The sequence below is a fragment of the Urocampus carinirostris genome, chromosome 14, assembly GCF_059441175.1.
Source record: "Urocampus carinirostris isolate Australia breed hairy pipefish chromosome 14, RoL_Ucar_1.0, whole genome shotgun sequence".
Lineage (NCBI taxonomy): Eukaryota > Metazoa > Chordata > Actinopteri > Syngnathiformes > Syngnathidae > Urocampus > Urocampus carinirostris.
In genome coordinates, this window is record NC_142362.1 from 25,711,581 (window position 1) to 25,738,062 (window position 26,482).

At 38.2% G+C, this 26,482-nt stretch overlaps 1 protein-coding gene across 4 annotated transcripts in view; it reads left to right on the plus strand.

The window, feature by feature from the left end:
• The window catches only part of dachd (dachshund d), a 217,061-nt gene that overhangs the window by 115,766 nt on the left and 74,813 nt on the right, over positions 1-26,482 (plus strand). For 3 of the 4 annotated variants that reach the window (XM_088352750.1, XM_088352753.1, XM_088352751.1), the window contains exons 2-3: positions 1,527-1,642; positions 17,357-17,512. In XM_088352750.1, the coding sequence (XP_088208876.1) occupies positions 1,527-1,642; positions 17,357-17,512 (272 nt within the window). The remainder of the gene's footprint in view (positions 1-1,526; positions 1,643-17,356; positions 17,513-26,482) is intronic. The other variant, XM_088352752.1, reaches the window with a different exon arrangement.

Sequence of the window (26,482 nt, forward strand, 5' to 3'; positions counted from 1 at the left end):
TTAAGCACCTTGGCACCCAAGTTGGTCATGCTTTCGTCGCTTGTTTGTAATTGTAGAAAAGCACATATCAAGTCTGTATTTATAAAATTGGCGTAAGGTCAAATTTCAACCTTCCCTTTGTGAAGTCTCCATCAAAATGAATGTTTTCTTTAATCACAGACAAAAGGGGTGGAATCCGCTACTCTTCACATCATTCTTAGTATGAGCTCTCAGACCAATATATCGTGGGATTGTGTCGCTTATCTCACTTACAATTTTCTTGTTAGCACCAGAACAAACAATTTCATCTCCCAATGGAGCACGCAACTGTGGTACTCGTGGAACACAATACATCACATTTGACTGTTTCAGTCTTATTAAAAGAAAAATAATTCATCCGAATGGAGGGTGCTGTAAATGGAGGTGAGGACAGAGTGTGGGGGAGGACAGTGTCAGTTGACATCGCATTTTGATTTCTGGCCCTGGTTTGTTTTTGCGAAACGAGTTCCCTGTTGTTCGTGTTCTGACTGATCTTTGAAAGATTTTAAACAAGGGCTGCAGCTCATTTTGGAAAGGATTTACTAGCCTGATAAGTCTCAGACTATTGTATAGCCAATAATTTATGATGCCAATATGTCACCGCAGTCAAGTCAGCCATAATTTATTTTCAGTAGAGACACCAGAGTACACCTTTATAGACTCTTTGCCCTCTTATAATATGTTTTTGTCACCCTGTAGGCTTCTTTTTGTAAAGAAGCCAGCAAAGTAGCTATTGATTGCGACTGGGAGCTGTATTAACACACCAATGAGTGAGATATGTGGAAAGTCGGCCTGGTATCTGCTTCCAAGGCCTTTTTTTTTCCTTCAGTCAGGTGACTGGGTCATTTATCACGCTGGATCTGTGCCCCTTGCTTGCTGTAATAAAACTCCCCCCATCGGAGTGGTCCAACAGGTCTGAATCACTTTGTCACACCACCTTCCAGCGATGGCATGCATTAAATCAAGCAAGCGGAACATTTCCTAAGGCAGCCATTGCCTTTTAATTTCCTGAAGAAGCTTAAAATATCATTCATTACTGCAACTACACATATTTGGTTTTTCAAAGTCTCATAAATCAATAGTGGCCTGACTGCAATAATTATAACAAGTTAATGTGTAATTTCCAGACTGACGCGGGCTGAGGATTTTAGCATATGCAAACGAGGCAATTCAAATAGTGCGGGGGGTATTAATGCGCAGAAACAGGTAACGAGGTACGGGATATGAATTATGCATCAAAAAGTGGTTGATCTTCAATAAAAGGAAATGAATTCAGCATGTAATCTAATTAGTTATGGAAGTCTATTATGTTGAGCTGCAGAAAGCAACTGTCCTTGAAAGAGAATTTATTTACAGTGCGTGTTAGCACGTTATGGAACGCGCCAAATGTTAACACCGGTACTGTTGTCGCCACTCCCCAACCCTCTTTGCATCCCCTCCACTACCACATCGCTCTCACTGCCACCCCCACACTTTTTCATACATCCACCTCTTGTGTTTCCCTTCAGCTCCAGACCAGGCCGGCCCCCGAAGAGGACCCAGAGTGTGACTTCGCCCGAAAACCCTCACATCATGCCCCACACGGTTCCTGGTCTCATGTCCCCTGGCATGATTCCACCCACAGGTAGGGCTTGGATTTCCACTTAGTCTCGGAAAACCAGAATTAACCATTTACTGTGTTTTCTAAACAATATGGCGCACCCAGAAAGCCGAACATTATAATCCGATAAGCCTTATAAAAGGATAACATCTGGAGCGCATTTCCGTAAATTACCATATTTGTGGAATTATTAATCATGATTCACCCCAGATTTCTTCTTTTAACAGTACTTGGAGAAATTGGAAATTTGGCTTTAAAGGTCCTTAAAAAGTGCTTGAATTTGGACATGAAAAAGGTGTACAAACCCTGAATTGATCTTTCCAGTGTTCCCAGCAATTTAACCACAGTTAAAACTGGCAAATATATTTGGGAACGACGGGCATACTTTTCACACAAATATGGACGAAACTTCAGAAATTTGAGGCATAATTTAATTTTCATTGCAGCTCATCCTTGAAATGGCAAAGGGTCCAAAGTGACACATGAAGCCCCCTGCCACCAGTAACCCGCCGCTCATTCGTCCACCAAAAAAAACAGCCTACATAACCCCCCATAGTAAAACAGAAAAAACATCAACAACAAAGGCAAGGTTAAATAAATTGGAGTGGAGATCTTTTCTCTCAGATTATTCCGGTAGATGTTGCATTTGTTGCCCGAAGTGCATTCTAATTAGCGCGATTAAATCCACTCCACTGCAATATGTACATAGGCACTGGTTGACGCTCAAGCAAGCTTATCGCCACAAGAATCAACAGCGAGCGTTTGGGCCCTAACGCCCCCTCAGGCCGAGTCTTATTGCGGCGAACGCTTTTGTTCTATTTGTGGCGGGTTTTTAATGTGACTACTTTGATGTTGGTGGCTTTAAGTGGCTCCATTTGCATATTGTTGTGCTCTTGTTCTTGACATGCCTAACGATGTTATACCGTTTCCAGCGTTCGCTTGGTGTAAGTGATATTTACTGAAGTACTCCATGCATAAAACACATAAAGTGACACTACGAGTTTTCTAAGATGATGTCGATTAGCTGCTGGCTTCTCGTTACGCTTTGAAGTGTAATGTCAACACTAAGGTCAGGCTGTATCTGGTCCCAAAAAAATGAAATCAACTGTGTTGCTATAAACTCATTCAGTGCCATAATGAGTTCAGAAGCTTTGTCCCTGAGTGCCAAACATAAACAAATATAAGTATGTTGGTGTATTTTAAAAAAGAAAAGAAACGAAAAAAAAACAGTTAATAAAGGGTTTGATGCAAGTCATCAGCAAGCAACTCATTTCATCATTGTCAGGCAGAGAGGGATGAGGTTTTGTGCAGGTCCGCAGGAATGTGATCACCATGGTGACCGAGATTGTGGAAATCACTGGAAACATTGAACGCTGAAAAGTTCTTGCTTCATGCATGCATGCTTTTAGTTTTCTTGCAAAAAAATATTACAGCATAATACATACAAAATGTAATGGTGGGGTTGTTGCCCATCAATAAAAAAAAGTTTTAATTTTTCAACCGCCAGGAAAATGTATGTATTTATTAATTTATCTATTTATGTATTTAATCTTGTTTACTTTAGTTTATCTTTTATTTTAAACATTTATTTTGAAAATCCAGACATGGCCGGGATGCAATGATTTGCCAACTTGTACATATTCCAATCACTAGTGAAGAATGTTGTGTTTATTTTTTTTTGTAAAACTTTGATTTTTGGGAGTTTTTGGATCTTAATTTGTTTTTGTTGATTATTTTATTTTAGTTTTCCTTTTGTGAATTACTTTTTACGGAAAGGCTCCGTTTGTGGTTATATTCTTTTCTTCTAAATCATCAAATTAAATCATACATTTAAACTGTTTCTCTTTTCAATGCATTAGATCACTCTAGTCATTAGAAAAACTTCCCAAATGCTCCTCACCAGACTCATCTCATCTCATCTCATCTCATTAGCTGCACCGCTTATCCTCAGTAGGGTCGCGGGGGTGCAGGAGCCCATCCAGACTGTTTACGATTATTTTACAACATATTGTCACTTTGATAGAGGTGTTATCTCTTCTCAACTGTAATGTTATACCAAAGTATTATTTGTATTGGATTTTAAAAACATGTTTGTGAGGTGTTTGAAACCAAATATGAAGCACATTCACCACAATCACTTTGAACACATAGGGCAATGTTGGCGGCTATCTGTAGAAAACAAAACTTAAAGGCCGACATGGACATGGCGGAGGAGGACAATGATGAGAAAGTGTTGTGTTATTTAGTGGAACAGAGACATCTTTTGATACTATCCCCTTTAAAGCACTGAGAAAGGCTCTGATCTTGACATTTAGTCGGGGTATTCAGGGCCTACTGATAAAGTAATTGAGGTTTTGGCTGTTCTCACAACCGTGAGGAGGCTACCTTAACTGTGTTCAGTTGCAACTTTTCTTATCTGTCCTTTGCTGCTTTTGTAATTGGACCGTTTTGATGATGGCATTAGCTTTTAAATGTCAGGGAAATTTACTGATTTTGACAGTCACCTACCGTAATTGTATATAATTGACCACACATAAAGTAAGCATGCAGCTAATTGATGCCACTGTCATATTCAGAGCATGTTGATGGATGGTAAAATGTCGGCAAAGAGTAGTTCTCTCAAATAGTCATCACGTCACATCATATTTACACAAATTTCAGCCTAACCGTAAATGTGTCTAACCTAACGTTTTTAGAATTTTAATACTATCTAAAATAGTAATCCCTCGCTTATCCCGGTACATGGGGACCAGAACCCCCCTGTGAAACCTGATAATCTGAGAAGGAGCGATTCCCCTTCATAAAAGCACCTAAGGGTCAATCTTACCTTGAGATGGCTTTCTTATCAACTGCGAGTATACGACTGTAACAAAATAAGATGTTTAGATGTAAATCTAAAAACACAGATCTGCAGTTGAATAAATGATCTATATTGTCATTTTACTAAAGTACAAGAAAATTGGAGGCCTCCTTCAGTGAAATAAAGTGATTTACAGAACGGCTGACTAGCTGTACACTAGTATTCTCGAATACCGTGATAATTGAAATGCATATGTACCAAATGTAGCGGTTCCCCTCAAATTGTAGTTCCAGGTAATCCATGTCATGGGTAATGGATCTGGCGTTGAGCAGGGTTGGCTTGTTACCGCCTTTGTCCCTTCCTGGACCTAATAAGGACATGCTGGTGATCATAATTTATTTGCTCCTTTCTGACTTTATCAGAGTCCAATTTAATTGATGATTTTATTTTCAATGTAATGAGCCTCTAAAAGCTAGCTGCGGCCATGCTTCGCTGTCTGTTTGACTGACAGCATTCACTAGACTATCAAAGTCGCTTACCTAGACACTAGCGCCCACCCAACATATCACCCCCACTACCCAAACCACCCGTGATAGTATTTGCTATGTGCTGTCTGTTACAGAACAGTATGCCAAATCTGTTGACATCAATGACAATAAAGACAATTCAATTTAAAATCCAAAATCCCCAAATCCATATATATTGAGATAGATAGATAGATAGACATGATTACTATATAACTATTTTGATCACGTTCAATGTTTTAATCGAGGTAAGTATTTTTAGATAGTTATAATTTTCCTGTTCATTTAGCTAAACTTTCAAAACTCTGATATACATGTTAACATCTTGAAGTTATTGCATACTAGTACACATAAAACATTTTATTACTGTTTTAAAGAGAGCATTGGATTAAGTTGCATTTGTTGGTTGAATGCTAATTCTAGCCTCTTTATCTTTTCATGGCTTTTGTTACTAGGTTGGAATAGTGACTTAAAAATATGATAATTAAGATAAATTGGTTCTAAAGGGTGATTGAACTTCGGCCATAGTTTATAGTGCAATTAAAATGTAATTTAAAGGACACCATTTATTATTTGTCCACTAGATGTCACTGTACGGTGTAGTGAAACTGAATACAAGTGCTTAAAAGCACAAGGAATAAAACTACAGAACTCACAGTGATTAAAACACACTATATTAGGATTTTGGTTACCCAGTAGAAGCAGAATGTCGAGCAATTATATCAGCTCTAATTTATTGATCTTTGAGTATTAAAAAAAAAAGGTTCATATAATAGATCATGTATTGTTGCGTATTATTTAAATCAGTATGTTTTTCCACGATGTTATTTTACTATTAGGAGGCATTGATTAATAGACACAGTTGGTTAAAAAAAATATACAAAAATGCTGTGTACATTTGAGCCTGCATTATGAAATCTGTTTGGACTGTCAATTATAATTTGTTGTCCGCGTTAAAGGCACAGGCATTTTGATGTTAGCATCGTGGATTGTGCACAGTTTTGCAGACATTAGCATTCATGTTAGCCATTTTGTTCTGCACAAACCAGCTACCCACTGATTATTTTTATTGCAATAATCATGCAACTAAGATTCTAATGTGGTTTAGAAATTCCAATTTAGATTCATAAAGCATGTTCGAGTTGTGTTTTTCAAGTGTTTTTGAAGGCTCAAAATGTTGAGCTAATATCTGCTCCGACCGTAAATCAACAAATATTAGATTAGCCAAATCCATTGTACATGTTCTCAAACCTCCCAATTCACTGTGGTGTTTAGAACTCATTCATCTGCAAATGTTGTATTTTTGCTACTAAATGTGCAAATCGTGTCGGATTAAAATCAACGCCTACACTGTTGTGCGAGTTTCCTTTACATGCTAACAAGGGCAGCACAATGTGTGTTGGAACACATTGTTAACATATGTATGCGTGCCCTTGACACCGCTTCTATTTAGAAAAGAGGGCATTTTAATATGCTTAGCTTCCTATTTAAGAAAATACTCTCAGATGTGTACGTGTGTAACCACATACTAGAGGGAGTTTTTCAGCTGGCTGATGCATTACAGGCATCTTGCCCCCCACCCCCAAGCCAACATCCCCAACCTTCCAAATGGGATTATTTGCCATGGGCTGACACCACACAGAGATGACATCTCCTTTAAAGTGGAGTTAGGACCTCCACTCACACTACGGCCATGACTTGTGCAGCGGAAGCTTTGGTGTAATTGATTTATGGAGGAACTAAGTTTACCATTAGCGAAATGAATCTCGCCGACGATGTGCATTCTACCTGCAAACATCAGATACTTCAATGTTGCCACTATTTTCTACTCACTCTTTTGGGACCCACTATTGCGGGTTGAAAACATGTAGTAAAACCAACAAAATCACAATAAAATGAAATGTGGTCCGTCTCAAACGAACCAATTGACTAAACAGGTAGAAGACATTGAGCAGGGCATTATGACATTTTACTGTTAAAGAGTGGAAATGACCTTCCTTTTTTTTTACTTCATAGCATTATTTTGCCTTAGAAAAGGCCCACGAGCCACTGACAACTGGTCGTTGACCAGCTTTGTTAATGACGCTGTTATTAATAACGCCGTTCCATAACAGCGTTATTTTCTCAGTAATGGGGTAATCTAACTAAGTATTACTTTTCGTCTTTACAACGCTGTTATAATTATTGATAGTCAAAAATGGTGCGTTTCTGTGCCTGAAGAATACCACCGGCACACCATTTTGAGTCGTTTTCCACTCTCTTCTGAATTGCTTACGTCACTTATCTTGGATCATGTCACCCTTCAACATAGCGACTATCTGAAAGTTAGATAGCAATTACAAATAGAATATTTACTAATTGCCGAAAGAAACGGCAAATTGGTGAATGTGGCGGTAACCATCTCGTGTAGCTTATGAACCAAATGTTTATATGAGCCGGCTCTTGGATGTGAACAAAGGGAGACGGCTCCCCACAAATAAACAGCTGGTTTCATTTGAGACACCTTTTTTCTCTCATGATTGGTCAATATATGCTGTTGTTGACTTTAAATTTGTTGAGCATAAAAAAGGTTAACATTATTATTTTTTTTCTTTAAAAAAAAAATAATATTTACTGTGTTTTTAATGTCAATGTGTTTATATAAAAATGTAAACTTTATTTTTTTTTTCTTCTTTTAGCTGTCTTTTTTTTCCTTTTGTTATTTTTTTCCTTTTTTTTTTTTTTTCATTTCTTCCAGTTAATTTATCAAACTCGCTTTATATTGTTTACTGCTGATTGTTATTTTATGATAGTATTTACTGTATATTTTTGTTGCACTTCAAGTGTTGGATACATGTGTTGTTTGGGAGGTGCAATACATATTACACAGTTCTATAACACAACTAGCTGTCTGTTTTTCTCTGTTCAACTGACTCAAGTACCGCTTTAAAATTTCAAATTCTTTGAATTACAACAATTTTTTTTTAGAGTAACCGAAATAGTTACTTTCCCTGGTAACTAGTTAGTTCTCTATAGAAGACTTCAGTTGCTAACTCATTTACTTTTTTGGGGGAAGTAGTAAGTAACTATAACTTATTACTATTTTAAAGTAATCTCCCCCCCAACACCGTCCTCGACCCGCTTTTGGGTCCTGACCAAACAGATAAAAAGCACTGCTTAAACAAAGGCCAAAGGTGTTGGCATATATTTAACATTGTGACATTTATCATAATAGCTGGATGATTTATGATTATATCGCAGCTCAAATTATATCCTTTTACCTCTACTAATGCTCAATGAACAGAACTCACACATTTCCACAAGTGTCCATGCATGATATCTGAAAATGCCAAAAGCTACAACATAAGGCTTCATGTTGTAACGGCAGTTGAGTTACCGTGGGGCAAATATGTATATAGTCAACCTCTAATTGTGAAAGTTCTCCCGCATTTGAAATTATGAGAGATGCCTGTAATTGTCAACATGGGTGTACCTTAACCGCAAAAGATAGAATGTGGGAAAAAAAATGAAAATCACATGATTTGTTTTTCTAAATAATGTATTTGTAAATCATAGATAGATAGATTGATACTTTATTCATCCCCGCAGGGAAATTCACAAATGGTGGAAAATGAGTATTTGGTCTATATCAAAAGTTCATCTTAATACTTTGTGATGTAGACTTTGTTGACAATAACGGAGGCTAAATATTTTCCGTAACTCTTCTCACGGTTTTCACACACTGTTGCTGATCCTGGCCCATTCCTGTTTTGGGGCTGTCTTCTAGCCAAACAGACTTTCAACTCCCTCTACAGATTTTCTATGGGGTTGATATTTGGAGACTGGCTAGGCCACTCCAGGACCTTAAAATGCTTGGCTGGCTGTATGTTTGGTATCATTGTCATACTGAATGACCCAGTCACGTCTCATCTTCAATGAACTTGCTCATAGAAGGATATTTTCACTCAAATTATCCCCTAATGTGGCCCCATTTATACTTTCCTTTACATAGATTAGTCGTCCTGGCAGAACAACAGCCCCAAATCATGATGTTTCCACGCCCATGCTTCACAGTGGGTATGGTGTTATTTGGATGCAATCCTGTATTCCTTTTCGCGATAACCTAGGTTTCTACCCAAAATTTATATTTTGGTTTCATCTGACCATATTACATTCTCCCAGTCCTCTTCTGCTCTCTGGTGAACTAAATGTGTGCTCGCTTTGGCAGGCTGACACATCTGGCAGTGCATGATTTGAGTCCCTTGCGGCGCATTGTACTACTGATTGTAGGCTTTGTTACTGTGGTCCCATTTCTCTGAAGGTCATTCACCAGGTCCCCCCGTGTAATTCTTGGATTTTTGCTCATCTTGTTATCATTTTGACGTCACGGGAAAGACATTGCATTGAGGATTTTGCACTGTTGTACATAAAATCCCTTTTCAATACTCCAACTCAATACTACATATTTATATCTGTATATTTAAGGAAACTGTGCGTGTCAGATGTATCGACATTTCGTTCTGTATACATGTGTACAAGAATGACAATAAAGTATATCTGAATCTAAATCTGAATCTGAATCTGAATACAACCATCCCGAATGGAGTGGTTTCCCACAAGTTGTTGATCCAGTTCATCCGTTTTTTGGGGAGTGGACTCATCGTTGGTGAGATACAGGCTTGGCATGGGAAGATTTTTAGAGTTGATACTTTGCCGATAACATAAGGCCTCTCCTGCGAAAATGCTATCACTTTATCTCCCAACATCGGTTCAATCACTCGCCAAACCTGATCATAATCCACAGAGCAACCGCTGGTAATCACTATGTCTTTATTTTCATTGTAACGAGCCACTAAAGGCTAGTTTGTTTTGGTTGCCACATTGACTTATGCGCCGGCCCTGCTGTTCGTCAGCATACACTAGCCTATCACAATTGTGCGCACAGGCTGCCACGCCCACCCAACACACGTACATATAACCTGCCTCCGTGATAGCATTTGCTGTCTGCTTCTGCTACAGAACATATTGCAGGATACGTTGATATCAATGCCAATAAAGACAATTCAGTTCAGTATCCGCAGAGTAGTGAACCAGAGATAACTGAATCGTAAATTAGCAAGGGATTACTGTAAATCCACATACTTAAACATTGTTTCTATGTGCTGCACGCTAACCCTCCTTTCAGTCTGCAATCAGTCATAAAACCAGCAAGCACTGTAACCAATTCTAGATTCATTATGACATGATTTAGCCCTTTCCACAGTTTTTGTAGTTATCAGGCTGCCGCATGCACGCATAACCTGATGTGTAAGTGTTTTCATTTGGCCCACGGTGCGCTATTTAACAAGTCCAAAACTCTCATTTGGTTAAAAAGGACGAATCCGTCTTTGGTCTAGTGGTGCGGGGGTAATGTGATTTTAATTAAATTATGCGAGTTAGTTGCGTGGAGCGCAGGCATCGGGGTGTTTGTCGTAAGAATGTTCTGACATTGGCGCAGGTATGGGGCAGCTCGCATGTTAATTAATGATGAAGATCCTGACAATATGCGGAGGCATGACAGCGTTAAGCCAGTCGGCTGCTGCTTCTTTTGCATATTAATAGATCCTTCATTATTATTTAATATGACAGCTGCTCCAAGGGCTACCGTCAGACCTTGTCTCTGTTATTTGCTGTTTGGTGCTCCCCGTGTGACACAGCCACGCTAGTCTCCATTAATTCTTTGACGGCATCCTCTTTTTTTAATTTATTTTTTTGTCCGTGTCTTGCGCTTCAAATCATTCGTACCTGTGTCTATACCGGCATCTGAATCTAGAGGTGACTTTGAGAGACTATACAAGGCGGGATTGTTTTGTTTGCATGGTAATGAATGCAGATTAGTAACCGAGTATAATGTTGACGTTTCAGACTTCTCCAGGCTTAATGGACTTCCATGTCTTCCTCATTACCAACCCCCCCCTCTCCGGGCTGAGGCTTCTGGAGATATGACAATTGATCTGTTGGACTCAAACAATTAGCTGAAGAAATATTTTCGATTTATGTATCAAACCATTTAGCCGTTGATCAAGTAGTGGTCAGAGCTTTGTTGGATATATTTGCCCGCCAATCAAAAAACTGTTCACCACAAGTCTTTTAGAAAGGACTTTAAGTTTCCATTTTAGATTGAAGCACTGATTATGAAGCAATTAAGACAAAATAAGAATGTCTTTTATCTGGCATTGTTAGCAATTAAAAGTCAACCAAATACCATGCCGTGCCTTGCAAAGGTATTGTCACCTGGAGAGCATTATGTAATCTTTACAGCTTCAAACATATAGATACAAACTCAAAATAAGTGGTAAGAATCGACAACTTGTGAGACACAATCATGAAAAGAAACCAAATGTATTCAACATTTCATGTTGTGCTAACAAATATAAAAATGGAAAGCAAGCGTTCCAAAATAAAGCCCCCTTTGAATAAATGCTTTGTACAAATGACTTTAGCTGCAATCACAGCCACACATCTATTTGGATATGTCTCTAAAAATTTTGCATGTTTTGAAACTGAAATATTTGTCCATTCTTACTGACAAATCAGCTCAAGTTACTTAAGGTTTATTATTGATCATCTGTGCACAGCATATTTCAGATATTTTGAAAATGGACTATAGGATGGAGGTCTGGACTTAGGTTAGGCCATTCCAACACATTTGTTTGAAACTATTTCATTGCAAATGTTGTGCTATGTTTAGGGTTGTTGTCCTGTTGGAAGGTGAACCCCGCCAAATGCTCAATTATCTTGCAGCAGACTTTGTGCCAGATTTGTCCTTTATTTGGCTTCATCCACCTTCCCATCAACTACAGTGGGCCTGTTTATGGTATTCTTTTAGAAATGGCTTTTTTCATGTCACTCTTCCATAAAGGGAAGATGTATGCAGGGTTTGACTAAAAGTTGTCATATGCACATATTCCCACACCTCAGCATTGCATGCAGGTCATCCAATGTGATTATGGACTTCTTGTCTGGGCTGAGTGTCAGGTCTTGGTAAGTGTTCAGTCGTTGTATGCTCTCTCCATTTTAATACTATTGCTCACAGAGTGCTCTGCAAGATGTGTAAATGTTGCAAATCTAGTCATTTAGGCAGACATTGAACATTCTGGAATCAGGTGGCTGATCAGAGAGAACAAGGGGCTGCATTTTTTGCAAAACTCGCGCTTTATTTATTTTTAGTTTTTAATATAATTCAGAATTTTGAAATAATTGTACTCAGCTTAATTATTGTGTCTCACATGTTGTTGAATCTTAGAAAATGGTTTTGCTTTTTTTAGCTTTAAGTTTGAAACCCAAAATGTGGCAATACGACATAAAGGTTTTTTTGAGGGGGCGATATTTTTGCAAGGGACCATAAATTAGAAAGGTCATGGTAAATCGCTAACAAGGTATCCATTGCTAAATTATGCGGCAATGAAAAAAAGAACAAAAAAACATCAATTTAGAAAAATACCGATATTTGTTTTTAAGTCTCAAATATACACAAAGTTATGCGGAGTTGCAGTTAAGATTTAAAAAATGTACACATCTGTTTACTGTTGGAGTAGGAATGATGAAATGAAAATAATCGGTTTGTACACAAATATAAAAAGAAAAACATATATTTTTCATAATTGCATATGAGAAACATTAGATAAGCCTACATAGGCTTTTTTTCCTGAGGTATCAGATTTGAAAGTGATTTGATTGTTTTATTTTTTTAATCTGCTAATACAATCAATCAACCTTTTCTTTTCTTCCTTTTTTGCCAACTCCCGTATTAGATATTAAAGAATCCCACTCCCATAAAAATATCCTAAATGCATCCACAATGGATTCAATTAAATGCAAAACAATTCAGCCAAACTTTTATGAATCTAAATTAAGAGTTATTCATGCAATTGTATCAATACCCAGCCTTACAAAAACTCATATTGAAAATTGTATCATGAGAAGACTCCTAAATATCAAAACGGTTGAATATTTGATAAACTAATGAAGGAAGCTGCATTTCGGTAAGCTCCCTCTTTTAATAGAGATGTGATTTGGTTTATGTTGAAATATGTGCATTTATACTTGGCAATTAATACAATTATATGTTCAGGGTACATACGGGTGCTGGAAATCCTTAAAAATTCTTACATTTTGATGATTTTTTTTTAATGATTGCAAAGTGCTTGCATGGTGGGTGAAGTTCTTGTAAATGTTTGAGTTTGTCGCCATCTTTCTCAACCTGTCTGCTTTAAAAATTGAAACTGGCATTGCTCTTTGATGGCTTTCTTTTGCCATTGCATCTCTTCTTCCCTCATGTTTAACAGCAGCTGGCATTAATGTGTATGGTTTTGCTCTATGAAGCATAATTGCCCCCTACCAATCCAATTATGGACCTTTTTTTTATGGACCATGCAAAAATTAGGATTGTGTTTCCCCCTGGTAAAATGGTATGGTACGAAGTTCCTGCAACTGGAAAAGTAAGCTACATAATTCCTTAATTTTTCAGATCCACAAATATATTAGGGATACATTTTTGATTTACTTAATAACTCAAAAATCAAATGTCTGGATAAATGTGCATGCAAGATTAAATATCTCATATGTAAATCATGGAAATATATGTGGATCGCAAAACGCATGATTCACACGTGATATTTTATTTTAATGGGACGGAGGGAATTAGAAAATTGGTTTGGAAAGTCCATAAAAAAAGCACACAGTTGGCCATTAAAAATATGTACAATTCCTGTACTATGTGACTTTGAACTTTTTCCCAAAAATGACACGAACTATTCATTGTATAATAAATTCGAGCCATATTTTAGATTGCCAAGATTTAAGAAGTTTTAATATAACTGGATTTTTTATTTAAAATTAATTTAAACGCGTCGCTGGCTGTATCCTAAACATAACATGCCTTCAACTTTACTCATGCCCATTTCCATTTGCTTTGATGGGCATGGTTGCGAAAATATTTGCCTTCGCTTGCTGTCTTAGTAAACCAAACAAGCACTAAACAAACAGCAATTAAAAGATCCTGGTCGGTACTGGCGAATGTTAAGGATGTGCTGGCTGCAGTACAATAAAGCACATCCAAAGCTGTGAGGGGCGGGGGTTGTGGGGGGAGGTTGACTGAGGTGTTTTGTGCACCTGATTTGCGCTCTGAATTTATCACACAAACAGCCCCGAAGGTGATTTCAATATTTACTCTGCAGTCTGTTCTGCATACGTCTCATTTGGGAAACAGTTGACTCTTGGCCATTATACACAAATGAAGGCTGACCTTCAGGCCAGGCAGAGGCTACATTCATTATGTGCACAAGTATCACCTTCTTACGGGCCCCTGACATTTTTTTTTCATTGTGACGTCTTTTGCATATGCAACAGCCGCTCGCAAACGAGAGGGCCATCGCTGACATGATGTATACAGTTCGCCAATATGGTCCTGATGTATTTTAAGATGCAAACAAGCCTCTAAATTATATGCACCGAATGACTCTCGCCATCTGCCCATCAGTTGGGAAGAAGAGTCTTCTACCAGGCCCAGGAACTCCATCCCCCCCTTTCCTGAGCATCCCTTACTGAAAAAGCGGCAATAAATGCAAAAACAAAGCCTCGCTTCACGTCTAAGCAATTAAAGGGCAGGTGATATCTTCTATGCTGGATCTGAGCACTCCACTAATAAGTGCTTTTCCTTTTGTATTTCATTTCCCAACTGTGCATCTTTGATGTTGTTGGCGAGGAGAATCGAGTGACTCTCCTGGGAACTCTTGGGCCCAGTACACGCAAGCCCGGAAGAGCTTTAGCGCTATTTGTCCCCTTTGCTGGAAACTGAGGCCTCATGAATAAAGATTTCAAGATTTCAAGTCACGTTTGATACGACCAGTAGCTCTGAAACTACTGCAATGACAAACCCGATGCTTTATGTTCTCTGCAGTGCGCTCGCTGTATGTGTGTCTATTGTCCTGATCATATCAAATCAGTTTGAAGGTATATGCCCCACCTCTATGTTCCAAAATTAGAAGAACAAAGTTGTGTAGTAGACTTAACATGCCAAATCATTATTTGTTTTTCATTTTTTGGGAATACATTTGTCATATTAAAAAAAAAAAAAAAACATGTCCTGGCGTGGCCAGAGAAGCGAATCCTATACAAGGAGACACATAATAAGAGTTTAGGAAGGATATATTTACAGAAAATGAAGTAGTATTGGCTATAGTACACAAATATAACAACGATGTTATCTAGATTATTCATCACAGAAAAAAAACTAAAGTAATGAGCAACAACCCCCGAGCTATCACTACAAAATCACCATTATTCACTAAATTTAAGAGGGGTCGGAATCCGAAATGATGGCCATAATACTTTAAACCACGGACGCAACTTCCCAGACTTAAAAAAATCTGGAGGGACAAAATCATAGCAGTGAAATCAAAGATAAAACTCTTGCAAGTGCTGGTTACTTCCGTCTTCCTCTACGCTTGATAGACATGGACTTTTACAGCAAAACTCAAAAGGAAAATCCGGGCCATGGAAATGCGATGCTACAGGAAACTTTTAGGCATACGCTATATAGCCCATGTAACAAACAAAACAGTGCGCGACACCATCAGAGACACATACAACCCTACGAAAAAAACTGTTGTCAAATGTGTGCAGACAATAACTGCAGTGGTATGGCTATGTCACAAGATCATTTTCCATGGCACAGTAAAAAGTAGCAGGAGGAGAGAAAAGTTAGAAAAATAACTTGGCCGACAATATCAAAGAATGGCCTAGTGCCAACTATATCACGACCCAAACTTAGGCCAGAAACCGTCAGCAGTGGATAATGCTGTCCAGAGTTGTGTCTTAAGTGGTACCCTTTCTCCCCAGGCAGTTAAGGGATCCGTAAAGCCAAATAATTGGATAAGGTGCACTGTTATGAAGTACAAACACTATAAAGTAAACCAGCTTTTTTATGTCACACCTCAACCAATTGAATCCATCATTTGAAACATATTTTAAAATTGTTTTCAAAAAGCCAAGCCAAATGATGTTGAAATACTTAACTAAAACTAAAAGCTGTTTAGTTTATTTACTTTGTTTTTTCTCCGCATATTTCATCTTAGCTCCATTTATCCTATAATTGGACCTCAAGCTACTAGAAACCTAATTGTTTCCATTAGGCCGTTAGTAACCTTGAACAGTCATGTCTGTTTCATTTATCTTTTTTTTTTTTTTTTTCTGTGAGTTGATGCACATGGGCCACCACGAATCACAGAACATCTGTGAGCATACTATCAAAGGATAGCACATACATCCTGAACTGTGAAAACAAACTAATGCTTACATCATATGTAGGTATAATAACTACCTTCCTTCCCCTTGAAAGCAAAAATATTTCAATATGAAGGGCGAGGCACCATGGGGTGGGTGTAGCCTTCATCACAATTATATGATACCTTCATCATGACAACCTGCTGCGAAGATATCCTCTGTCAGAGCATGAAAAAGCACGTACATGCCTATTCCTATGGGGTATAAAATTATTCATTGTTCTTCTCTTTCAAAAGTCATCTTTTTCCATTCACTTACTAAAGGAGTTTTTTTTATGTCTGCCGGCTGAGCAGGCAATTGTGTTTTCTATGAAAAAGTCATTTATATGTATCAAATAAGTTGTCCATTGGTGTTTGTTTTCCATTTTAATATTTTTCTTTTGTTGGACAGTTAAGGACATGGCTTTTTGTTTGGCACTGTGCCATTAAGGCCAGCATATTGGAGTCGACTCCTTACTGTTGATGTGTTTTCCTGTTACTATTTAACCAAGTCCCAGTTAAAAGACCTGTAAAACATCTATTAGTCAAACAATATACTCTTGTCATCTTGCCACTTCTCGTCCTACTGTGGTTAGAGCCTGTTAGTGTTGTTCTCTTAAGGGAGTAATACACACCGTTGTAGGATATAAGTTTGTTTGCATTTTTTAGCCTTAATTTCTTAATACAGGAATAGCCTGTCGAGTTCCACACAAAAGTTATCTTTTTTTTGGCCGTTCTGAAAATGTAATCAACCCACACATGTGATGCTCCAGATACTTGACCAGCTCAAAATGTCAGTTTTATAGCTTCTCTAACCAACTAAATTGTTTTTACTTCTGCTCACATAATTGCACCAGGGTTTTCTAATATTCTCTTAGTCTTCTCCACAAAAACCAAAAACAGTGTACCATTAAAAGACTGGACTGCTGGTTGCTGGCATCGACCCTCTTTACACCCATGTATATATTACATTAAACCAGACATTTGCAGCTAAAATAGTCATTGACAATTTATGGTATTTATTTCTGATTAGTTCAATGTTATCTTCATTAAAAAAATGTTTTTCTTGAAAACAAGGATATTTCTAAATAACCTCAAATTTGTGTAATGCTTTTTGTTTCTGCCCTTGAAGGTCTGACGGCAGCAGCAGCAGCGGCTGCCAACGCGGCCATCGCAGAAGCCATGAAGGTCAAGAAAATCAAGTTGGAAGCGATGGGGGCCTACCACACCAACGCTAACCACCACCACGGGGCCGACGGTGAGAATGGAGACCTCAGCTCCAGCGTCGGTGAGGACGCATGTACTGTATTGTCGAGAACTGAGTAATTGGAAGGGATGACAAATACATCTTCTACAAACTTACCTTCAAATTTTCATTCATATATCTGACATGACAGTGAACAAACCAAACCAAACGATTCTGATGGTTCTTTTTAGATAAAGGATCAAAATCCAACTGATCAGAAGCTATAATTGTGAAGACAATAATAGCTAAATAACAACATAGCTAACAAGAGTAAAGGAACGATTGCTTAATATATATTTGGGGGATAAGCATTAAACAGATAGTGATGGCTTCTGTGGTTACCGGTAGCAGGAGAAGCCTCCTAATATGACTCAGATACAGCAACTGAGTCACCTGGTCACCATTATTTTTCGGTACAAAGCGCCATCCCCCAGTGACATTGCTGCATACTTTGACCACAAAGACTTCTGCCATACTAAGCGCTAATTAAAAACTAGCTAGGTAACAATGGGCTAAAAGACAATTCTTTTTCATTTCAAGCAAAGCCACAGAAATCAAAACAAATTGATCTCACCTTTGATGCAATTATAATGCCTTTATATATATATATATATATATATATATATATATATATATATATATATATATATATATATATATATATATATATATATATATATATATATATATATATATATATATATATATATATATATATATATATATATATATATATATATATATATATATATATATATATATATATATATATATATATATATATATATATATATATATATATATATATATATCCTCAGTAGGGTCGCGGGGGTGCTGGAGCCCATCCAGCAATCATCGAGCAGTGGGAGGGGACACCCTGGACTGGTTGCCAGCCAATCGCAGGGAACACAAGGACAGACAACTCGCTCGCTCATTCACACCTAGGGACAATTTGGACCAGCCAATCCACCTGAAATACATGTCTTTGGAATGTGGGAGGAAACCGGAGTGCCCGGAGGAAACCCACGCAAGCACAGGGAGAACATACAATCTCCGCACAGGAATTCCTGTATTTGAATCCACACAGGAGGTTCCCAAGACCTTAGAACTGTGCCGCAAATATATATATATATATATATATATATATATATATATATATATATATATATATATATATATATATATATATATATATATATATATATATATATATATATATATATATATATATATATATATATATATATATATATATATATATATATATATATATATATATATATATATATATATATATATATATATATATATATGTATATATATATATATGTATATATATGTATATAAAACCATATATTTTTTTCATCTTAATTTGTATTAAACCATCAGGTTACATGCAGTCCACATGTTTTGGGATCTCTTTGAAGACTGAAAATGTATCAACTAGTTTAATGTGATCATTTGTAATGAAATACTTACGGGGCTTTCTGAAAAGCTGTTTTAGGATTGGTCTTGTTTTTTTTCACCTGACATGTGAGATTGTTGTGCTGAAAACAAGAAAAAACAGAACACTCTTGAAGGCTAAGTGAATCCGTGAACACAATTTCCCAAAGCTATCAGCCTTTTAACAAGGCTTAATTGAATTGCTATGAGAGCTTTGGGTTTTCTTCTGTTTTTTTTTCTTCTTCCTTTTTTTATGCTTCCCACTTTCGCTATGCGGCATTCCAATTAATTATTAGCCCTAAAATGCAGAAGGATTTTCATGATATCACACAGAAGCATTTAGCGTATTAAAGAGAATGATAATAGAGCAGATCCACAAGCCCGTTCCGAATTATAAACCAAGTGTATTCCCTGTAGCTTTGGCTGCTAAAAGAAAGCTTTTGGATTCACTTACCGCGACTCCTGAATACGTTTTGCCGGTAACACTTGACACGGCACACGCAAACAGGATGTGTTCCTGAAGCCAATTTTAACAATGTGGAATGCATAAAGCGTGAGGTCATCGCTCCCAGAGAATGGAGTGCATAAAAAAAGAAAGACGGAAGAGAATAGGACCGAGCGAGGTCACCGAATAAAGATAAATGCGAGCACCAACAGCAAGGCTGCGGCAATGGAGCTAATAAGAAACTCTTTTATCTTTTTACAATTTAAATGGTAACCTTGAGCCGGGCCACGGCGCACTGCAATCGTAATTCCAGCCGGCGAAGGGCGGGGGCGGCTCTCAGGTGCGCCTGGCATTAGCTTGTGAGTGAAATATATGGCGGCGACGCCTCTCGGCCCCATCCGCAATCAATTGGATTCTTTTTCCTTTAATATTTACCCGCCGCAATGAGACCGTGCTCGTCTGCATGGTGATGAACAGTCTGCCGGTGGCGTTTGAAGGTGACCTGTCAGCAAGTATGGACAAATCTCTCGCTCGCAGAAATGTAGAAAATAAATCATTAGCTCGACAGGGCCACTCTACAACCCTCCCCTTCGGTGCACACCCCCTCCTCATCTCGCCCCTGCTCTCGCTCACTCTTGGCGGATTTAAATCAGCTCAGATTTATGATTTGAATTAATGCTTCGTTTGGTCAAAGGAATGGTCCTGGAGACAAATGATGTTTGGTACTGAAAACCATCCTCATATTGATTACCGGGTGTCGCTGCAATCTCGTGTTTATATCTGGCACTCGCCTGTGACAGGGGTGGCCAGTAGGAGTCATCCTGATAATACGCCGCAGAGTTATCGCATCGTCTTTTTTTTTCATCTCTTTCCACACTTGGATTACATTTAATACCAGTAAATCCACCGAAATATCAACCTGTGTGCCAACATTCAGCAACTATTCAAAAACTGTAGGTGCCGCTTTAACCTGGTTTAACTGTATAATATCTACCAACTTCACTTGCCTATTACTTCTTAGGATCTACTTACTATACATACATATCACTTAGGTTGGATTAAAACGTAATGTGTAATGATTTGATAAGGATTCTAAAATATGAAGTAGCACATATAAATTACATTGATACACCAAAGAATTTCCCTCTGCAAAAAGAAAAACTGACGTATAAAAAGACATACCAAACATACAGTTTTACTTAATATTGCAATGTTTTATTTATGTATTTACCTCTCCTCTAATACCAGGCTTCAGATTTTTAGATTGCCACTAGAAAGAAACCATGACTGCTATTTAATACCATTGCAAGTATGGATACCTTAAAAAGCCTGGTATTGACACTTATAGTCATACGTGGTATCAGTACTTGTCCAAGTTGTTACATATCTGTCGCTTTAACAATGTATCATGCTGTTTGTTAGTTCAATCATAGTGGTTGCAAGCATTTTAGGGCCTATCGCCCAAAGTATTCTACTTAACACTTGCCTTACCCTTCCATCCTTCCCGTTAACGCAACCGATATACCTACCGACAAAGTAAGTCAACGCTACATACACAAATTGTAACGCGTTTTGGGGAAAATATTTTTTATGCAACCTAGAAACTGAGAAATATGTCATCTATTTTATACAATGTAACTATTTTTCCCTAGGAGCGCTGTGTCTCTGATTGTGATCACGTCACAGAGCATAATTCCCTTTTTATGTAGGTTTTCTTTTAAATGACTGAATGACTTTTATTGTCATTATACAGCAGTAAATCGAGGGTGGATGGCTTCTCTTTTTGTAAGATGGGGTTTGTGTGCATGGATACAGATAGATCTGTGGCCATTTCCTCTTATTTTCCACTCATATAAGATAATTTTAATAAAGGGGCAGTGTGTAATATATATTGTCTTCTAGAGATACAAAAAAACCTTCATTCAGTTTAAAAAATAAAACATTAATCTGAATACTGGGCAAAAAGACATGAGCTATCATACCAATCTTATTTCCCATGAAAAATAAGGGGTTTAAAACATTGCATTTCTTTTAGACAGTGGAATCACTGAACCCCACCTTGCCTAAAGGTTCCAAGGGACCGCCCAAAGCCAGGAGTTTGAGCTCAAGGGCTGGCCATTAGAGATAAGAAGACTGATAAAAATGGAGGTGCTAGGTAGAGTGTAACACTCTCAGCTTTCAGGCTTGACCAAGCTATGCCCCTTTTTAGCTGCATATGCAGGCCAATATGTACTTCCCCACAACCACAACCCATCTACTTCTAACTCTTCCTACGAAATTTTTGTTTCGGGATTTATGTATGCTAGATGTGACCAGCCATGACACTGATATAATTGGACTGGATGTTTCTATTAAATCCCGAACCTCTTAGCTACAGGTGCCTCCTCTGAGTGTTTGTGCGAGGCGGCTGAAAGCCAAACCAGACTGTGAAGGACACTCTGTTCCGTTTGTAGAGTCGGATCGGCCATTGCTGTCTTTGTTTTGATGTAAATTGAACAGCCCAATGTTTCTCCCTGGCATTAAATATTCATCTCAATTAGTTTCCTGTTTGCATCAATGTTATTAATTATAGGAAAAGGAAAACCAGCCGGCCTTACTCATATTCCAAAGTAGGGCGAACATCCTGAGCAAAGGGGAAAGTAGGGTTTAATGTCATGGATTTGAGATGAAAGACAAACATAAATATGACATTTTCGTCACTAAAATGCACACCAATTATAAGGTGCACTTAAAAAATGAGTCTTTTGTGATTTTGCGATGGCCGCGTTGGCAGCCGCTGCTGCTGCTGCTGTCAGACCTTCAAGGGCAGAAACAAAAAGCATTACACAAATTTGAGGTTATTTAGAAATATCCTTTTTTTTCTATACCTAAGACGCATCAGACTATAAGGCCTAGAACCAAAACTGTGATAATAGTTAGGGTAGCTCTTAAAATGAAAAAGTACCTTGTTTGTGCATTGACTCATCAATCAAAAAAAAAAAACATCGCGAATTACAATTGCAAACATTAGATGCAACAAGATTCAAACCCAGATCAAAGTGGTGGGTGTGTCATATCCTAACCACTAATTAACTAGGAATGCAGACTAGACATGAAAAGGCATTAGGTTAAATCTTATCATCACACTATTTTTAAGTCATGGTACCACATTGTGGATGTTATCAGTAAGCCAGGCCACTAGAATACTCTCTGACATTAATCGAGTGCATGGTTCAGAAAAGGTTGGGGACCACTAAATTACAGCGCTGTATCGCCGACTCGCAAAGTATTTACGAAGCGCACGACGTCCTGAACTAAGTAAGAAAGGCATTGTTGGAAGTAATTTGGCCATCCTGCGAGATATAAACAGCCACACATACAGTATGTAATAATGTTTGTATCTTACAATGATTTGTTTGAGTTAGGAACAAGGAACATAAAATAGTATATCAATTTTGAATCAGTTTTTTTCTCATTTCTCCATCACTTGTATCTGGAACGATGATTCTAAAAGTAATAATAATGAGGTAAGACCTATTGCCTTTGCCTCGGTGATCATTGTACCTAGTCGAGTGGTGGTTTAGGATTCTGCGCTTTCTACATCGACTATCCGGGCTTGATCCCTATTACCACCATTGTTATGCAATATATATATATATATATATATATATATATATATATATATATATATATATATATATATATATATATATATATATGCATGCACACACATTTTGTATGGAAGTGGGGGTGATTGCCTGTGAGGAGCAGCCCTCCCACAGCACGCAGTGGATTGTTCCTGCGCCTCTCAGGAAATGCCACAATTACAGATCACAGACCAAGCAAAACACGTGTGGCGCTGGGCCTTGAGGGGGATAAACAGCCCCCACCACCGACTCCCCACCCAAGCCCTCCTCTGTGCACTGACCCCAGACACAACCTTCATTACTGGGAGAGAAAATACTGTCCGCTGCCCACTAACAAACACCTGCCAATTCCATGAGATGGAATTGTTCTTTTTATTTTATTTATTTATTTATTTCCTTGTAGGGGAGGAAAATAAAGTGTTTCTTACAAAAAGGAGTAGGAGGTAAATATAACAATGTTCAAACTCCAATTTATTGACCTCCTTTATTATTTGAGCTAAATCCATTCCTTCATCTTTTCATCACCCCTCACAACCGTTCCAATCCTTCTCCTTGGCCACTGGACTCTCTCCACGCCGCTCGTCTGATTTGTCACCACGAAACTCTAATGGAGCTGAAATCCTGCTCATAATTAGATAAGGGAATTCTGACTGTCATCAGCCAGATGATGCCACAAAGTGAAGAATCACAAGTGGGGAGGAGACTGCTAAAATGCATCGCTTCCTAATTTACTTCAGAGCAGTTGAGACTTAGGCAGCGTCCATACGTACTGTACAAACCAATTTACTTTACAAACGCCATACTCAAACAAACGTCCCTACGCTACAGTGGAATTGCCCACAAGAAAACATATTTGCAGACTCTCTGTGGCGCTTAGAGCTATGCCTCATTTGAGACACATGCATCAGAGCTGGAATACAAGATCCAGGATTGTGCGTGTCTTATGCAGCATCGCACAATCAGAACTCTTCTAAATATTTGTTTAAGTAAATACAATGGTTCAGTTTATACTTGAGTCCAACTCCAAAAAAGCAGAGAAGCTATCAATGGATTTTGAACTTCGAAGCACAGGGAGAGAAGCCTTTAAATAAGACAGGCCAACCTGTTCTAAAAGTCTTCCCTTGAGACCTTTCTTTTTAATAAATAGTCATGTTTACAAAAAGGAGATCAGCTGTAAGGGGTCGGGATTTCAAAGAACAGAAACATGATGGCCAATAGTGAGAATGATGTAAATAGAGCATAATTATCCAAATAACAAACGGCAGTGCAAAATAATAGTTAAAACAAAGAACGATTAGCCATAATAAGGATCAACCGTATGCAACAATGATAGACAAAATAACAAACTGCTTTATCGTAAGAAAACTTATTTGCAGATGCCCAATGGTAATAACAGGATAAATAATGTATGTATCATTGTCCACATTTCATTTTAAAGTACAGAAACAAAGTAATTAACCACGCAATTGTTTATTTTAACGTACATTTACTGATTTACTTAACAACTTGGTTTTCAGTTTCGCATTTTTCTTTCAGTATAAATGCAACTCCATGTGCTTCATAAAACATTGAGGGTGCATGCAAAAAGTTGGTGCGAGTTGGCCAGAGTTAGCATGTATAATACATTTTCTTCAGGACAAACGAAAAGAAAAATAACTATAGAATAAATCGAAAAATCACACTTTTGCTCTGAGGAACCAAGAAACAGGAACTAGTAATTGTGACTGAGAATGTTCTAACCAATTTGGACTATTGATAGTCTAAAAAAGAGCATGTCGGAATAACTGAGTGTGTTTACATGGTTTTACAGAACCTAAATACAGGCAATATTCTGACCTTAAGCTGACCATTCCCTTCAGTTTAGCATTTCTACTATTGACTCTGTCTGACCCTGCAGTACAGTATTCAGGTCAGTAAGATAAACATGTAGACCACCAATTTGGCCGTTAGCGTAAAGGGCACCCTGTTTGATTTGCATTTGTAATATCCTGTAACAATTTAACATGTTGTTACTATTTTGTTACTGTGTTATTACTATGTTGTTGCCAGGTTGTAGAAACCCTAGCTCTAACCCTAGAAAATAAAAATGACCCAGCACAGGTGAGCTTTTTTGAAGGCAGGTCTAAGGTCTAAGGAATAGACTGGTACCAACTTTGCCACGGACCAGAAACAGGCCAGGAACCATCCAAAGTCGAGAAAGTTGCCCAGAGTTGCGTCCTCATTGGTGCACCTACAACCCATGTGGTTAAGGGATACCAGAACCGTGAAACATGATCATAAAGTTCATTTAGATCTGAATTTGATTGGTCCAAACAGATTTGTTCGGCATACTTTCAAATTCAAAATCGTCGCCTTCTCCACTGGCTTTGTCCACCAACTTAGAGTGCCGCCTACATGCATGAGAATTGCCAAAACCTCAAGAAGAGGAGGAAGCATCATTCCCTCCGTTCTAGGGTCATCAGGCTAATTTCTGGCAGCCCCACCCTCATGCTTGCATGTTAGCACATTTGCGTGTGCGTGCATGAGAAACGGGAGGGGGGGTGCTCTCCGGCCCCTGAGAACACTCTGTGAGGAGACCACAGCTGTACACTCCCAGCAGCTAATTGGTCCTTATCTAGCTGTCCCATTCATCTTCATTTTTTACCAATTACTGAGCATTATCTGTGTTCTCTGTTGGGTTTGGGACTTAATCCTTTTTGGTTAAGCTGACGCCAAAGCTTGCGATTTTCAAATCGAAAGGATGAAGACAGAGCATAAAGCAATAAGGGTTGTGTGGGGGTTGTGATAGCCGGCTAAATTCAAACTTGAAAGTTCCCATCATCCTCGCTCAATAAGAAAATGGCATCACGTGAAGGTGGAATAGAAGGGATCAATTATCGGTGTTTAAAATCCAAGTTTGCCAACAATGCAGCCGCATCGATCAGGATATTCTCGTATTGCAACCGTTATTGACTCGTTAAAACCATATTTTCTCTTCATCATCGTGTCCATGGTCACAGATAGAACAGCACTTTAAGAGGAATCATCAATTATTTAAGCTCACGGCGAGCCCTGAGTCATTGTGTTTGGTTCGCAAACAGCACGTAGCCTAACGTGCGCCGCTCGTCCAGAAGGTACATAAAGACAACGGCAATCTGTGGCTGTTAGCCTTAATTTTGCGAGATCAATGCATAACAGGCCCCCCACCCGATATGGGGTCCGCACTTGGTGTCGCCGCAGACCCGCCCAGGGCGAGCATGGATGCGAACGCTAATTACCGGAATGTTTACCGCTCTGCAGGATAGCACTTTGGATTGTATCCGACAGTCGATTTAAGGGTGAATGTTAAGTATTATGCTAGACCAGAAGTGTTTACCTTCTATGTTGTATTTATGATGGCATACAGCATCGTTTCCCACCCTTTGAGTTTCACTTAATTTACTTGACGAAAACACGTTAGCATATCGCCCGATAAAAGTGCCGTACAAATAAACTAATGTTTTTTTTCACTTTGATTCA